Here is a 13,086-nt window from a genome sequence, read left to right as displayed (position 1 = left end):
AACTCGTCTAGGAATTTCACCATATCTCTGCCCTCCTCATGCTCAGGAATTCCAACAATTCGAACGTTATTCCTGTGGCTTCTATTTTCAAGATCTTCAAGCTTTTCAAGGAGACGTTCCAGATCAACTTTGGTCGCGGGTGGATTAGCGGTTAATTCCCTCTCCGAAGATTCCAGAAAATCGATTCGTTTTTCAACATCAGTCACTCTTGTACCTAACTCGGAGAATTTTATTTCCATCGCCGTGATCGATCGCCATATTACAGCGAGATCCTCCAAGTCAGCAAGAATCTTCGTCAACATCACTGACATGTTGGACAACTGACGCTGGATTCCTTCTCCCGCCACGCCATCCAAATCGAGTTCCTGGTCTGTAGGCCTGTCGGGGCTTTCATCCTGAACACGTAAGTGTCTTTTAATGTCTCCCGAGCCCGAGGATTTTGACTTCTTTGCCATGTTTTGCAACAAAGGGCAAATGTGTAACTGGGTGTAACAAATTTCACCAGATTATAATATGAAAATAATCGAAAATTCAACAAAGTGCGCAGAGCTCGTCGCTCACATGTCTGCTCCTTGCATGGTGTCACGTGACCCCAAGTCCACATGTTTGACGACAGGGAGTGGGTACAAAATTTCCACCTCAACAAGAGAAGGTTTGAGTTTTTGTGTGAGTGCCTACAGGCAGGTCTGCTTCATAAGGATATGCTGTTAAGAAAAGCCAAGGTTGCGAAAAAATTCTTTTTGTGCTTACACGTGTGCAACAATATCTGATCTGTGTCAGATATGTGTAAAAAAATCGGATTTTTTGTGACAGTGTAAACACGGCCTAAGAAACTTGGACAATTTGCTCTACAATGTAAATTACACACAGTTATACCCCAAATGGGAATTTTGAAGCCACCATGTTTTTTTGTGTGTATGCTGCTTGCTAACAAGTTGTTAGATAAAAACGACTGTCTTTCCGTTTCGTTGGGCACGTTCATTCACATGCTTGTGTTTTTTTTTTTAGCCGCAACACGTTACCAACAAAAATATTTTAAAAACCTGGCTGCTTCATAATTCACAATTTAATGGTAATTTATGTTGTAGAACAAAACATCCAAGTATCTTCAAGTAATTTACCATAGAGCTTATTTTATTCATAAATTTAAAACCCCATTATTAAAACCCAATGGCGAATTTTGGGTTCACCAACAAATCAACGTCACGGCTGAACAGCTCTGTTGTATTGGAGAAATTTAAAGCTGATGTCTGTTTTTCAGATGTTTTTATTTATTTATTTATTTGTGTGTGTGTGTGTGTGTGTGTGTGTGTGTGTGTCATGGGTTTATATGTGTAACTGGCATCAAAGTCAGTTTAGATTTATTTATGCTCCTTTAAATAATTTTCCAATATTTTTTGTAGCAAGGACTTTTATTATGACACAACAGTAACAGAAACGCTAAGAGCAAAGATGGCTGCCAGACACCTGCTGGAGAGTGATCCACATTTCCATTACTGTTTCATCAAACTATCCCACTTATCTGAAGCCTAGAAGTTTTAAAGATGCAAGATTAAGTTCTCCTTTGGTAATAAGCAGCCAACGAAGTAAGTTTTCCGGTTTATTTTTGATATATGATTTATGTGCTGTTGTTAGGGCTTGTTAAATAACCTGCACTGGCATATTCAACATGTTGTTTTGTTTCAGTGTTTGTGTGTTTTATTTCATACGGATGCTCATAATGCACTGAGAAGAACGATATTTGAGTATTGTCATGCTGTTAAGTGAATTTAACTCAGTGAAGAGACATGACTGTGAAAAATTTACAAAATCATTTTTTTATTTTTTGTTAATTGTTTATGTCCTTTTATATCCTGTATTTATTTTATATCTTGTCTGTATTTTAGTTCTCACTGCATCTTGAGTTGGATGGTGATCCTTATGTCATGATTCAATAAATTGGCAGTTATAAGAGAATCCTCATACTTGTGAAATGACTGGGGGGAGCATTCCTTTGTTTGTCTAAGTGAAAAAACATTAATTTGTTTGTTTGATTGGCTCTTCCTGCCCGGCAGCAAGCTTGTCCAAATGTGTTCGTTTAGAGTGGGACTGTCTGTTTGTACAACCAATGGAAGATATGGTTGATTCCAAGAAGAAGAGAGAGTAAACATTCTTAAAGCGACTCAGAGCAAGTGTGCAAAGTTCACAATAAAATTGTAATATAGACTGCTTGTCCTTACATGCTTTAAAACTATAATGCTGGTCCAGCACAATACAAAACAAGCTCAGCACAAATAAAAAATGTGTTTGGAAATGCTGAATGAGAGATTATACTTCCAGCAAAGGTTAGATGCTTTGATTTCACTATGAATAAAAACCAAACACATGCTCCTTTTTCTCAGGGTAAAAACGGCATCAAAGATGAATTCTTGTTCTTTCTTGAAAGTATGACCTACTTTCAAGAAAGAACAAGAATTCATCTTTGATGCCGTTTTTACCCTAAGAAAAAGGCCATTTAATAATGAGTTCCTACTACTCAAAACTTGTGACTTTTTAATATATCACCTTTAGAGATAATAAATAAATATATATAAATAATCATGAGGTGGTTAATGGTGTTTGTTTTCATAACCAATGAATGTATGATAATGATGGCCTTGATCAGTTACTATGTTTTATGTGAATGAATTTAAATCTATAAATCAGAAGCTGGGTTTAAATATAGTGACACAGAGACTAACTGCTATTGCCTACAGATGTGTTTACTCTGCCAAACTGAGGCATTGAAAATCTGCTTTCCATCAGAAGGTTGTTGTTTTTTTTTTAGGGCATTATTGCTTTTTTAAGGTGTTCACTGACATTTCAGGTCATAATGATAGTTTCCAGTGTTTATTTGATAAACATTGGTATCATGAGATCACTAACATGGTTCCAATATGTGAATCTAAATGAATGGCTATAAAGGAACAATACACCATTATTTACTGTAGCTTCCCAGTCAGAACATTTAAATTCAACATTTGAATGTGACACATTTGAATGGGACATTTGAATGTTTCAAACAGCCATTTTCCTTTGAAAGAATTCTCACTCACTCTTTTTCTTTTAGAAATGCATGTGGTGATTCATATTGGGCAAATATGAGTTGTAGCTCTTTTTAGGACTTAAAAAGATATTTGTGATGGGTGCTTGTTAATGCAAGTGTTTATGTCTGTGTAAAGTTTACAACAGGTTGCTTAGTGCTTGCCTAATAAGGAGTGATATGTTGTGCTTGATTAATCTATGGACTTTGAGCAGCTGGAGACTGACTATACAGAGAGTGCAGGAAAGATGAAAAAAGAGAGTGAAAGAAATAAAGGAATCAACATAGCAAAAGAGAAGGTGGGGGGATTCAATTGAACAGAGGTAGGAGAATAGTAACAAAACCAGTTACTGCAAGTTACTGTACATGTAGAGAATAAAAGTAGTGAGTGAGTCTGTACAGCAGTGTGTAAAGTATAAAAGGATTTGCCTGACAGTTTTTGGTGAGTTGAAGATCGAAACTCTGTCAAAACATTGAAAAACAAACTGTGCAAGAGAGGAAACTTTCTGACCACTACAGTAGGAGCACAGAGATAATGACTGCTGACGAGAGAGAGTGGGCACACAAAGACTGAGAAAGAAAGAGGGGACACCTGAGAAGACGTAGCGAGAGGGAGGACAGTGGATCATTATGGGAGTCAAATGCAAGGCTTGTGCAGCCATCGTCCTCATCCTCCTTTTGCTTGGCACCATGTGGCTACGTAAGTTTTCCCATTTTTACTGCTTCATTTCTAAAATGTTTTTCACTGACAAAAAAGTACCTGTATTGTTACCTCAAGGAACTATTTCTGCTTGATCTAAACCAGAAAAATTACTTTAGTTGGTGTAACCTAATTTATCAGGTTGATTTAGTTATTAATTTACATTTACAATTTACATATTATTAATTCAAATTTTTTACCTGAATAAAACCAGTTACTAAAACTAATTTAGATCATACCACATGAAGGACATTTTTGTTAGGTTACCTGACAAAGATTTATTTTTTACTGTGCAGACTGACTGTTGCATATCTGATTGGCTGAATTGGTTTAAAGTTACATTGAGTATTTTTATGTTGTACCAGACAAAAACTGTCACATGTGGATGGAAGCAGCATCATTCAAACACAACAACTTTTAGTTACCAATGCCATTGTAGAAATTAATTTTTCACAGTCAGCCTTGATAAATTTAGTGCATGAGAGAAAGTGGCCAATAACAGGGCAGTTACTGAGATTTAAGTGAGTAGTATTCGGCTGGTCATTTGATCGTAACATGGCAGCCCCCATGAGGAGATCATCTACGGGTAGAATAAAACAGCTTTTATAAGGTTACTGATATGACTGGACTCTTCATCTCATATGAGTGGTCATGATTTTATACATATGTTTCAAAACTTTTTAATGAAGAAAACATTACCTTTATTTATTCCAGACTGGCACACACCAAAGCCATTTCATCCTGCTTTGTGGATGCTGTAATGTTCATTTTTAACAATTGCGTGGTAGGTATTTTGGATCAATAAAGTGTGAACTTCATCAAAACTATTGTACAACCCCAATTCCGATAAAGTTGGGACAGTATGAAAAATGCTAATAAAAACAAAAAGGAGTGATTTGTAAATTATATTCACCCTTTGCTATATTGAAAGTACTACAACTACACATTATATGATATGATATGTGAATTTCATTGTTTTTTATTATTATTGTTTATTTATTTATTTTTAATGTACAGTAATTTCAAATCAAATGATTGCAACACGCTCCTAAGAAGTTGGGACAGCTGAGTGTTTTCCACTGTGAAACCAGAGGTGGGATCTTGATCTTGTGGTCTTGGTCTCAAAACGTCTCGAGACCATATAAACGTGGGCTTGGTCTCGTTACTCAGTGTCTTGGTCTGGGTCTCGGCCTATGGTCTTGATGGTCAAGACCGCTGTGTATACCAGTGCACTAAATGCGATTATTATTTCAGCCACTAGTTGGCGCTGCACCTTTCCATTACTGAATTTGCAAGCACAGTACTTCTGCCTCAGTCATACCGCATGTGTCGGCAAGCACCATCTCTCATTACATGAATGTAAGTGCAAGAACTATTGTTTAACAACACAAAGCAAACATTAATGATTTATGATTACATCTGCCATGTAGAAGCCGTGACTTCACACGGGGTAATCGCGAGACCCAATAAGCTTGTTACATTGCGAGGTGTTCTTTATTGGCGGGAGTAGGGCTGAATGATTATGACTAATATCATAAAGTTTTTTTCCCCTGCTATTGTAATCGCTATTAATAAGATATATTACTATCATTTTATTGCATGCCATATTTACGCAGCTACTCATCCCAAACAAGCTGATAACTATGTTCCTGAATTAGTTCATTCTATTTATTCATTAGTAGCCTAAATTAAGACAGTGACCAAACGGACAACTTTACAATGTTCCTCCTCTTGGCAGCATGAAATAAAACTTATTTAAAATTGTGATTAAATTATATACAGAAAGCGAGCAAAACGCGCTCCATTTGAAGCTGTCAATCACTTAAGTTAAACGCAAGCTCACTGGGTTCTGCACTCTCCCCAAAACTCTCAGAATTAATAAAGCTGTCGAAATTGCACAATAAATATCTTTTTTTTTACATCGTTTTTACTCCTTGCTTGAGAGTGCGGCAGTTAGCTCAGTCTGTGAGCAACGGCTGAGCCCGTGACTTAAACGCCTCTGATTGGTCGTTGCATTTATGTGCTCAGCTGACATGTCTGTGATTTAAAAAAAAAAAAAAAAAAAATCAGTATTCTTTTGTTAGAATAATAATGCATATGAAACACATTTCTCAATTAACCATGCCTTTGGGAAGTAAATTAATTTATATATTAGCTACTCATCCCATTTTTTGGATTACGAAGGCATCGCGTAAAACTGGACTGTTTTCTCTATATAGCAGTCTGGAAAATTTGAAAATGTTGAAGAAGATTCTGAAAATAAGAAATGGAGAGCAGCCTGCAAAATATGTCACACATTAATAAGTGAAGCACATGGTACAGCATCATCATTCAATAGGTAATTCTTTTTTTTTTTTTTTTGTATTATTATTTCCCATTTGCTAGACTGCTAACTTTCTTAAAATGAGAATTTTAACATATAACAATATTAAAGTACAAAACAATGCCTACCAATCTGCAAACTCTTTACAATGAAAATTATGTAAAATGATATTTGATTTCATAGTAGTGATGACTATCATCACAAGGCAATTTAGGCCAGCCATGTTTTCAATGAAAATGACAATTCTTATCATATTACAATATTTTGATTTGTTAATGAACAGGGGTATTTTCCAGAGGTGGGGTCTTGATCTTGTGGTCTTGGTCTCAAGATGTCTCGAGACCATATAAACGTGGTCTGGGTCTTGGAGTGACTAGTCTTGGTCTTGTCTTGGTCTCAAGGGGTCTAGTATGGGTCTTGGAGGGTCGGGTCTTTACTACACCTCTGTGTGAAACATCACCATTTGTTCTAATAACACTTGTTAAGCATTTGGGCACCGAAGACACAAGTTTGTTAAGTTTAGAAAGTGGAATTTCCCCCCATTCATCCATTATGTAGGTCTTCAGCTGCACACTTCGTTGCCGTATGGTGTGCTTCATAATGCACCACACATTCTCAATTGGAGATGGTCAGGACTGCAGGCAGGCCAATCTAGCACCCGCACTCTCTGCTTACGCAGCCATGCACTTGTAATCCGGCCAGTATGTGGTTTTAAGTTGTCCTGCTGAAAACGCCGGGACATCCCTGGAAAAGATGGAGCTGGATGGCAGGATATGCTGCTCCAAAATGTCTACATATCTGTCTGCATTAATGGTGCCTTCACAAATGTGTGAGTTACCCATGCCATGGGCCCTGACACACCCCTAGCCCATACAGACACTGGCTTTTGGACCTGAAGCTGATAACAGCTTGGATTGTCCTTTTCCTCTTTGGCCCAGAGAACACGATGGCTGTTTTTCTTTTTCAAAAACTATTTGGAATGTGGACTCATCGGACTAAAAAATCTCTGAACACTGAAATTCACAGATTAAAACATCATGTAATGTTTAGTTGTAGTGCTTTCAATATAGCAAAGGGTGAAAATAATTTACAAATCACTCCTTTTTGTATTTATTAGCATTTTTCATACTGTCCCAACTTTTTTGGTATTGGGGTTGTATTTGTTTTCATTAAGTTTGTATTTATATCCGTAGACTTTGTTGATTTTGTGTTATATTTTTTGTATTATAGTTTTACCACGTGTCATGGCTGATTCATTAGCTCGACTGAAGTGTTAAAATAAATGTGCTTCATGTGGTTTTTATCCAAGTCATAAATATTATGTAACATCACTAAATCAACATGAATACATTAGGTAGGTTACACCAACAAAACTAATTTTAAGGATTAGATCAGGTAGAAATAAGCTAACAATTGCAGGTTACCACTTTTTACAGCACAAATATAAAAAATAAAGAAAGAAAAAACAGAAAAGCTGGTAAGTCCCATTGTGCATTTCCAATAAATACCACTTAGCCCATGTTCTCCATACACTGAGATTTGATTATGTGGTTGTGATTTGAACATACCAGACCTTTACTATTGATCACAGTCTGAAACTTAGTATAAATTAATTTACAAAGATATACATTAGAGAACTTTATCTCATGCTGATCATTACGTAATACATGATGATTTTATCTATGTGAACTTAAAAATGTGAACTGTTTTGCTGAATTATTATTATTATTATTTTTTTCATTCTCCCTTCCAGTTTCTATTAAAATGTTCTCCTTGTCACAGTCTTTTTCTGTTTCTCATCCTCTGCCTTTCATTGTAGATGGGAGCCTGGACCAGCACCTGGATACTTGTCTGAAAATTTATGTTCCGAAAAACAAGGTAAGAGTGGAGAAATAAAAAGAGAACACGCTATCATAAAAGTGAGGCTGTTAATAGTCGTGCTTTTACCCCTTGTGTTGGTGTCTGTGCATGCTATCAAGAACTTTACCCATATATTGCCATTCATTTATGATATCACCCTTAGAAATGTATTCCTCAACCTTCACTTTCCATCTCTCTGTTTTTCTCAGGCTGTCTCTTTGAACAGAGTTAACTGGTCAGAGGATGGTGAAGCTCCACTGAAGGTGTGTCCTGGTCAGAGGTTTCAAGTTGCTAATTTGCTGGCTCACCTGAAGGCTGCACCAGTCTCCACCAATGATGTGCTGCTAAAGCCATATCTGGCAAGCTGGGATGAGCTTATCAAGTATGTTAACATAAAAAAATTAAAGGAATGTTCCAAGTTCAATACAACTTGAGTTTAATCGACAGCATTTGTGGCATAATCTTGATTACTACAAAAACTTTGATTCACCTCTTGTTTATTATAGGCTAATAATAAAAAAGCAAAAATCAGAGTTACAGTAAGACTTCAACAGTGGAAGTGAAAGGGACCAGTTTATAAATGTTAAAATACACACTGTTTAAATAATATATTATCAAGACTTAAACATTATTCATGTTGACATGATTTTAGTGTGACAAAATCTGGGATTTACCTAGTTACACACCAGATTACAGGGTTTACCAGTGTAAATTGTAAAAACTGTATACAGAAAAGGTTAGTTGGCTATTTTATTACATTAAATCATGTTAACATGTATTTTTAAGTCTCGTAGCTATACTTTTGAGACAGTGTGTATTTTAATGTTTATGGTCCGGCCCCATTCACTTCCATTTTAAGTGCCTGACTGTAATGGTGATTTTTGTATTTTGATTTTCTTTTTTTTTTGGTTTCTTTTTTTTTTAATGATAAATTATTGTACCACAAATAAATATTTTGGCTAAGTTCACACCGCAGATGAATGTGGCCCAAATCAAATTTTCTCACATGTGACAGATATGTTAATTGGATGAGAGTGTGAATAGCCACAAGCACATTGAATCTGACATTTTCAAAATGACCTTAGCCACATATGTGGAAATAAATTGGATTCGGATCTGTTTTTTTTCCAATGTGCCTTTAGTCTGAACAGCCAGGTAAGATTTAATGTGATATTTTACATCAATCTAATTCAACATTCTCAATTTGCGTGCTTGATATACTGCTTAATATGTCTGTTATGGTTTAAAACTTTTAAATTCAAGTCCTATCTTTTATAGTTAATGCATTGTTCCTTTTTAAGAAAAGAAAATTATAGGCTTCAACAGTTGGATTCAGCGGTTCTTTTGAAATTCACATATGTAAAATATGCGAATGAAATAATGCAGAGGTAGATTTAGCCTATGTAAAGCCCTTTGCTCATGTCACTAGAGCAGAAAACAGTTTCTGTATTTCTCAAGCTGTATCAAAACATGAATTCAAGCAAGTCTATTGGAAATTAGATATAATGCCACTTTTTCCTGCTGTCCTTCGATTTTATGTTGTCGCGTTCATAATATTGCATCCTTGAGCTTCAGTGGTAATTAAATTCCACCAAACAACTGCAAATGACTTTATTTAAAATTACTTAACCTATCTGGTCTTCCATCACTTGCTGATGTTTTACTAGATAGTCATTAAGTGTCCTATTTGGGTTAAACATTAAAAAAAAAAAAAACTGCTAATAACAATTTGTTCATTCATTATATGCATTAAAATAATAAACATGTCAGGGTTTGTTGTACACATGCTCAGGGAGTGTTATATGTATACAGGTCAGTTAACGAGCGTCGGCTGTTCAGTCCGGTGTCTGATATGTATTACATTTAAAATGTGTGAACTACTGTACAAAAAAAATCAGATTTTGGCCACATTTAGCTGTGGTGTGAATGTAGGCTTTGGCTCATCTCTAATCAACATTATTCCACACATGCTGTCAATTGAGCTTAACTTGTATTTAACCTGGAACATTCCTTGAAGTAGCCACAGAGCTTTACTTAGATATATCATCATTAGTATACTGTACTGTATACATATGACATTTCAAGAAATCTACATAACTAGTTCAAAATATCTCTCCTCTCCTTCATTTAAGGTTTATGGAAGCCTTGGGGCCAATGGTGGGTTTAATTTCGCAAGAAATTGAATCAAAGACTGCCATCATCCGTGATCTAACCAAAAAACATGAGAAAGAAGCTGAGAATAGAATGAAAGATAAAAAAAGAATGACTGTGGGGAGAGACACAGGCATGGTGATACCTCATAAAAGACCTTCAAACTCTCCTAAAATTAATCACATACTCTCAGATGAAACATTTGGTTACATTTCTATTCGGTCTATGATTAAGTGGGAGATGAAGAACGGGTTGGTAGACTTCCAGAAGTATACAATCTCAGGCTGCAGGACTCTGCTGCGTTTGCATCGTGCTCTGCTTTGGCTGCAAAACTTCCTACATGAATTGGGGAAGGATGCATCTGAAGGAGGGCATCTACGTAGACCTTCTGACCTCTGCAAAGAGACCTACCAACGTACACTTGCCCAACATCACACATGGTTGGTGAGGAGAGCAGCGGAGCTGGCCTTTCTCGCAATGCCTGAAAGACCTTTTTTCTACCAGTTGGTGTGTGTGGAGACACAGGCAGAAGCAGCTGTGGTGCTAGATAGGGTGGTGAGAGCAATAGAAGAAGTGTACGAGAGAACTGAAGGAGCTCTTGATGAACACAAAATGCTGGACCTTCCATGAACATAGAAAGAGAGAGGGAAGATAAAGAGAAGAACTGTCAGGATCACACTTGCCACTCATGAGTGTAGTTGGGCGGGGCCAACATGTTGGCTTGGGTATAGTGCAGTATATGAACATGAAACCTGTGGGTTTGGACATTTTGGGAGGGATACCCAGAAGCTAATTTGCTTTAGATCTTACTAATATACTCCATGAATGGTACATTTTCTTAAAGAATTATAAGTGACCAAATTCTCCAAGTGAGAAAACAATCGAACAGACACTTCCATAACGAACATGTGAATTCAGAATGCAGAAAGAGCTGATGCAGAAATTTGTAAATGAAATCCACTATGACCAACACTTTCACATTTTTGAAAAGGGTGATATTAGAAAGTCATTTTTTAATAAACAGTACAAAATAAGGTACTGTTTGGTTTACATTACTATTGAATTACAGCTCCTGTATTTCCACACATGTAAATGGTCTATGGAACTACAGAACAAAATTATAATGGAGGAAATGGACTGTTCCATCTAGCAAACATGCTGTGCTCATTGTGTGTGAGCATTTTGCAGGTATTGCTCCCACATATTTATTTGTAAATTCTAATAGCCAGTCAAAGGTAGAAAAGATATTAACACTGATTCCATTTATAGTTGTTTGGCTAGATGCTACTACTTATAACCAAAAAAGAAAAACCCCCTAGAGGAAACCCTAAAAGACCAAATAAAAAAATGCTTTAGCCTACTGTGACTGTAACTAAAATTACTTTTCAAATATAGATTATTACAGATATTAGGCATGTATCTTTGAACAGACATCGGACCTTCAAAACCCCTGTGCACAAAGCAATGCATTGATTCTTGTGATGATGTTAGCACAATAGGCATGCATCATGATAGTACTGGTGCACTGGTAGATTGTGAAAGATGCAGCAATGCAAGCGCAGCAAACTTGAGAGGCTCAATTAATTGTGCTTTGGCAGTCTATGTTATATAAGTGCTGTTTAAACAGGAACATTTTTTACAATCCACATGCTTATCAAATCCAGTTTTATAACTGTGCAACTGATACCTAATTACTGTTCAGGGGAAATTCTAGAGACTTGTGTGTGTAAATTCCAGGAGATCAGCAGTTACAGAAATACTCAATCCAGCCCATCTGGCACCAACATTCATCCATGCAATTATCTAATCAGCCAATTGTGTGGCAGCAGTGTAGTGTATAAAATCATGCAGATACGGGTCAGGAGCTTCAGTTAATGTTCACATCAACCATCAGAATGGGGAAAAAAATTTGATCTCAGTGATTTGGACCGTGACAGGATTGTTGGTGCCAGATGGGCTGGTTTGAGTATTTCTGTAACTGCTAATCTCCTGGGATTTTCACGCACAACAGTCTCAAGAATTTACTCAGAATGGTGCCAAAAACAAAAAACATCCAGTGAATGGCAGTTTTGTGGATGGAAACGCCTTGTTGATGAGAGAGGTCAACAGAGAATGGCCAAACTGGTTTGAACTGAAAAAGTCTACGGTAACCTGGATATCCGCTCTGTGTGGTGAGAAGAATAGCATCTCTGAGATGCGGGTTGGTGCTGTTTTGGCGGAACGAGAGGGACCTACACAACATTTGGCAGGTGCTTTTAATGTTGTGGCCTACATCAGCCAGGGCCATACAGCACGATTGTGAATGTGATATTGCTTTTATACAACAGCTCAACAAACAAGTAAATAAAAAAAAAAAATGAGGAAAATCTAAGGACTGTCACAAAAAACACACTTTCTTACACCACAGATCAGGATCTGCCGTTGATAGTTCAAAAGATGTGCGCAAGCCTCTGTTACTAAATCGAATACGCCACTTTAGGACTAGAAATGACACCTTGGGCTGTTTCAAAGTCTTTGGAGAAACAAGGATGTGTATTTGAGAGACTATTGAGCATGTGCGATTACCTGTGACACAAAACGCTTCCCCATCTCCCCACTACTGTTTGGCAGGAAAGGAATATTGTTGTTCACAATATTGTTCAAAATGTTGTTTCTGTGTCTTGCACTCAAATAAATAATAAATTCAATGAAAAATGCAATAAGTGCAAAAAAGAATACAGCATTCGTTGCAAATGCACGAGATGCTCACACATTCTCAAAAAAGAGCCCTTTCCTCTTCAAAGCACACACATTATGCACAACCGCTTCCCTATAGTGAGTGTTGCGTCATATCATACAATGAGCAAACCAAATTGCCCTCTGTCCCATTACGCTGATGCGTGGCGAGCCTTAACGGGTAATTCAGAATGGGTGCAAAAAAAGATCGAACATGGTTATACGATCCAATTTGCATGCCGGCCACCCCGTTTCAATGGCGCTCTGTCTTCCACA

General features: G+C 36.8%; 1 protein-coding gene across 1 annotated transcript; it reads left to right on the top strand.

Moving 5' to 3' along the window:
- The first annotated feature begins 3,104 nt into the window (after positions 1-3,104).
- LOC127439614 (ceramide-1-phosphate transfer protein-like) lies at positions 3,105-11,442 on the top strand. The gene is made up of 4 exons (XM_051695810.1): positions 3,105-3,761; positions 7,904-7,962; positions 8,154-8,326; positions 10,077-11,442. The coding sequence occupies exons 1-4, from the start codon at positions 3,692-3,694 to the stop codon at positions 10,723-10,725; spliced, it is 951 nt and encodes a 316-aa protein (XP_051551770.1). The 5' UTR covers positions 3,105-3,691; the 3' UTR covers positions 10,726-11,442.
- The last annotated feature ends 1,644 nt before the right edge of the window (positions 11,443-13,086 follow it).

Source organism: Myxocyprinus asiaticus, chromosome 4 (genome assembly GCF_019703515.2).
Source record: "Myxocyprinus asiaticus isolate MX2 ecotype Aquarium Trade chromosome 4, UBuf_Myxa_2, whole genome shotgun sequence".
Classification (NCBI taxonomy): Eukaryota; Metazoa; Chordata; class Actinopteri; order Cypriniformes; family Catostomidae; genus Myxocyprinus; species Myxocyprinus asiaticus.
This window is presented reverse-complemented; position numbering and strand designations above follow the sequence as displayed.